The sequence below is a fragment of the Artemia franciscana genome, chromosome 16, assembly GCF_032884065.1.
Source record: "Artemia franciscana chromosome 16, ASM3288406v1, whole genome shotgun sequence".
In the NCBI taxonomy this organism is placed as follows: Eukaryota; Metazoa; Arthropoda; class Branchiopoda; order Anostraca; family Artemiidae; genus Artemia; species Artemia franciscana.
Window position 1 is genome coordinate 22,494,416 of NC_088878.1, and position 4,957 is coordinate 22,499,372.

Genomic DNA, 4,957 nt, shown 5'->3' on the forward strand with positions numbered 1-4,957 from the left:
CCTACACATTAGTGTGATGCTATGCGCTATCACTAAAATATTTATCCCAAATATCAGACGAATGTTAATTATGTCGTGTTTACCCATCTGCTGGAATACCCTTCAATTAGCAAAAAAGAGTTTTGGAATTGCAGACTGGGTAAAGCATATATTTTACAAGAAAATTATGTTATTATATCACCTACAGAGCTATGCAATAGCGGTTGTAAGAGGGTTTCACTAACAAATTTTATGCAGTATCTATCGTAATAGTATATGTCCCATTCATGTTTTATTTCGTTTAAATCAAATCAATCAATCCACTTCTGAAGCTTTATAGACAGTCAATAAACAAGATAGTCTTCAGACAAGGTCTAAAGATCAAAAGTAACACTTCTAGCACGTAAGTAGTCGTTTTGAGTTGACAGCATTGACAGCACTGGTTCCACTGTTTGCCACAACACTTTTCACTTTTCTAATATCTTTTCTTTGATTTCATCAATGTTAACCTATATAATTTTCTACATCTTATTTACTGCTTTATCAACACCTATCCTATCGCTCTATTTATTTTCCTCGTGTGTTTCGTTTTTCACTTGAGAGCTCTTAACCCGAACTGGCAATTTTATTTGCTTCTTTATCATTGCTCTATTTTTTCTCTCACGTGGTTCGTTATTCTGACTGTTAAATATCAAGGCATGTATACGGGCATGCATGTTTCGGTTGCTCGGTCTATAAGAGGTAATACAAGAAAAACAGTCTCCTTGAATCTTTTCCGCCTTTTTTAACAAATCAATCAATGCACTTATGAAACTCTCTGGACAGTCAACAGGCAGACAGGGTCTTAATATCGGAATTAATTCTAATAACATATCAGTAGAGTCAGATTGGATGCTTACTGGAATGTTACGTTGAAACCACTTTCTAAATCTAAGCTCATTCACGCATAAATGTTTTTCACTTTCCCAAAGACACTTGACCATTCCAATGTTATAGCTTTCTAAAGCTATTTCTAAGGGTGTCTTATCATCTTCATCAATAGCTTGTAAATCAGCCTTATTTGAGATGAGTAACTGGCATAAATTCAAGCTTCCAATGTAAACGGCATGATGTAGGGCTGTTTGACCATTCCTGGTTTCTGTCCCTGACAGGAGATAGCTTGGGAATCGTAAATTTGGATCTGCTCCTATTTTCAAAAAATATTCAATCACATCAAAATGGTTTCCAAGCACAGCATACATAAAAGGCGTAGTATTGATACTGGTTAAGTCATTTATTGTGTTTATTCCAGACGAAATAAGCTGCTTACAAACATCAAGCTTGCCAATATAAGCAGCCCAGTGTAAACTGTAAGATCTTAAAGGTGTAAACTCAGTAAAATCTGTGTCAACAACATCTCTGTTCTGTAGAAAGTTGTAATGTATATCCTTCATAATAACTATATTTTCTGTGAAACTATTCATATGTATTTTGTTTAAATACTGAAGCTGTACAGAAAAATGCTTCTTTTTATATTAAATATGACGTCATCGACTTTTTAAATGATGTCAGATAAAAATTTAATGACATTTTGTAGCTATGTAAAATACAACATAAAATCATGACGTCATGCATATTTACAAAGAAATAGTAGCCAAAGATAAACAAAGGGTACTCGGATAATATTTAGATTTATATACATAATATACAGCTTTTTATGACAAATTAAAAGCAGAGATTAAATACTGAAAATAATAAATTGTGCATGAGCACATTATCCACTTATGCCACAAGTGTCCAATTGTCCTGGGAGATGTAACTAATATGACCTGTCTATATTGAAGGATTCTAAGAATTTGGGCAATTTTACGAGTAAATCTTGTATATTATATTTTATATGCACTAAGATAGTTTTAAGAGTTTTTTTTTATTTAATCTTTTAAGGGGAATTTAGTTTTTGCCTTAAACTTCGTATAATTAAACATTTTCAAACAGTTCGTGGTAACGAACTATTGATATCGCTTTGCAAGATGGGTACAGAGACCCAAAATCTTCACAATGGGCATGGCGAAGTACAGAAGGCCTCACATCTTCACCCTGTTTCGGGACCGCATTTTCGCCTTGCTTAGGGGAGGAGGGTAGTAGAAGGCCCGTCTCCAGATTTTGCAGAGGGATGATAGAGGTGTCCTCATTCACCTTCGCGTTTTTTGGTGGGAGGAAGCTCAGGATTCTCCTCTAATAGAAATTAAATTTTACTTTATTGTGAAATAAAAACATGCATGGTTAAAATACATCTCAGTTATAACATGTATTACCCATATGAAACTCAATTGAATAGCTCATTCCTATTGCTCCGATCCCTTTTATATCAATGATAGAAACTTTTCCTCTGCAAATTAAATTGATATCTTTGGATGTAGTGTTTAAGTTTATAAGCATTTCACGGTCTGAAAGACTGTTTTCGTGGTTCGCAAGGATAAACAAAAAATATGAAAAACAACTATTTTCATAAAATAAGTTCTAAAAAAAAAAAAGTAAAAACTGAATTAAATTGAAAATAATTTTTGATGTAGTGTTTAAGCTTATAAGCATTTCACGGACTGAATGACTGTTAAATAAGTTTTCAAAGAAAGGTAAAAAAATTAATTTAAATCGAAAATGAGCAAATAGTCTAGCTAACTGAAGGTGACTCGTGAAGTAGTTTCTTGTGCTAATGTCTCTATGAGTGATAATTAATATTTTGTAATAATGAAATGTAAATTGGACAAGTATTTACAAGGAAGCACATTTTGAGCGAAGAAAAATCCACGTGTTCTTGCAAAAATAATATTTTTACGCTCAGTGTACCCAATTGTAGATTTTTAAACAGTTCGTGGTAACGAACTGTAGTATGGAGCAACCCGGCTAAATAGTGACCGAAACTCTAAAAAATAGAATTTCGTACCAATAGTTATGTCAGAAAAATTTCATTTTAATGTTTATTTTAAATATATAAGTTTTATTACGTTTACTCTTACCCATTAAAAGTTATGAGCCTCATTTTAGAATATAGCGGGAAACACCCCTTCAAAGTCAAAGAATCTTAGCAAAAATCCCACCATCGCATTCATCGTACTAGAGAACACCACTGAAGAAGTTTTAAGCTCCTATCTACAAAAATGTGGATATTCATATTTTTTGCCAGAAGACCGGTGACGGATTTGTGTTTATTTGTTTGTTTGTTTGTTTTTTTGTTTTTTCTTTCTTTTTCCCAGAGGTGATCGTATCGACCCAGTGGTCATGGAATGTTGCAAAAGGGCTCATTTTAACGAGAATTAAAAACTCTACTGTCCTTTTTAAGTGACCAAAAAATTGGAGGGCACTTAGGCACCCTCTCACACTCAATTTTCCCCGAAGTCACTAGATCAAAATTCTGAGATAGCCATTTTATTCACCATAATCAAAACACCAAATAACTACGTCTTGGAGGACGACAAACTCCCCAGAGTCGCCCTTGAAGAGGCTGCAAGTTACAAACTTTGACCAGTGTTTGCATATAGTAATGGTTATTGGGAAGTGTACAGACGTTTTCAGGGGGATTTTTTTTTGTTTGGGGGGGGGGTTGTAGGGGATAAGTTTAGGGTGGTACGTGGGAGGATCTTTCCATGGAGTAATTTGTCATGGAGGAACATAATTTCAATACAGGGGGCGCAGGATTTTCTAGCAATATTAAAAAAAAAAAAAATGAAAAACTAAATATGAAAAGTTTTTTCAACTGAAAGGTAGAAGCAGCATTAAAACTTTAAACAAACGGAAATTATTACGATTATGAGGGGTACACCTCCTCGTAATACCTCGCTCTTTACGCTAAAATGCTTTTAGTAATTTCAACTCTAAATTCTACGGCTTTTGTGATTTAGCGGTCATTCTTAAACAATTGGGACAAAATTCAAGCTTTAGAGTGAAAAGCGAGGTATTATCGAGGGGGTGAACCCCCTCATATACGTAATAGAAACATACAACTACAAAAGTTTGTTACGTAAGCTAATTCGTAAGTTACTTATATTTTTAACGATGAAAACGTTAGTAAAAAATTAAAACTTTTAGTTGCCTTTTTAATTAATCAAAAAGTTGGAGGGCAACAAGGCCTCCTCCCCCGATTCCTTTTACTCAAAATCTTCAAACTAAAACTATAAGAATACCATTTAGCCAAATAATTAATATGTAAATTTTGTTTTAATTATTTATGTACAGAGAGCCAAAATCAAAACATGCATTAATTTAACAACGTTAATAAAATAAAGCAAGTTTTTTTTTTAACTGAAATTAAGGAGCGACATTAAAACTTTTAGCGAACAGAAATTACTCTGTATATGAAAGGGGCCTTTCCTTCTCAACGCACCGCTCTTTACCCTAAATTTTTTTTACCGTTTTAGAATGTTGAGTTAAGAGAAAGAGACTTTAGCATAAAGAGCGAGGCGTTGAGAAGGAAATTCACAGACATCAAAGAGAAAAAAAAAATTTCAGTAAAAGTGTATCTGTGGACAAAATCATTCATATAAAACAAAAATAAAAAATGAAGATTTTTCAAGTATTTCGAAGTTCAAAATCAAGGCATTTTCTTCACTAATTTTACAATTTATTTCTTTTTTTTTTTAATTTCATTTAACAATTTTTAAACCCATCTTAATATCAATATTTTCTATTTTTCCTTAAAATAAGATAAATAACGGAGAATTCAACTGACAGCAAACTCAAGAAAATGTAAATGAAAATATTATTTAATGTTACGCTTTGTAAAAAAAAAACCTGTCAACTTCACTGGCTTGCTTCCCTTCCTCGGCATACTAGGTCTAGGTTAAAAAGAGAATAATACATCTTTCTTAGATTTCTTTCTTAGGTCATTTTCTTTTTAGTCTACAGATTCAGATTCAGATTCATTTATTCAAAAATTCATATTCATCAACATCTTCAACTTGCCCAAATGGAGAGACAAGCTCGACTACTGGGCAAGACATAT

General features: G+C 32.9%; 1 protein-coding gene across 1 annotated transcript; it reads right to left on the reverse strand.

Moving 5' to 3' along the window:
• Positions 1-542: 542 nt before the first annotated feature.
• Positions 543-1,412, reverse strand: LOC136036784 (uncharacterized). The gene has a single exon (XM_065719112.1). It carries the CDS (start codon positions 1,410-1,412, stop codon positions 543-545), a length of 870 nt encoding a protein of 289 aa, XP_065575184.1.
• Positions 1,413-4,957: the final 3,545 nt, after the last annotated feature.

Coding starts and splice junctions, on each gene's coding strand:
- LOC136036784 (XM_065719112.1), bottom strand. CDS start 1,412: ATGAAGGATATACATTACAACTTTCTACAGAACAGAGATGTTGTTGAC.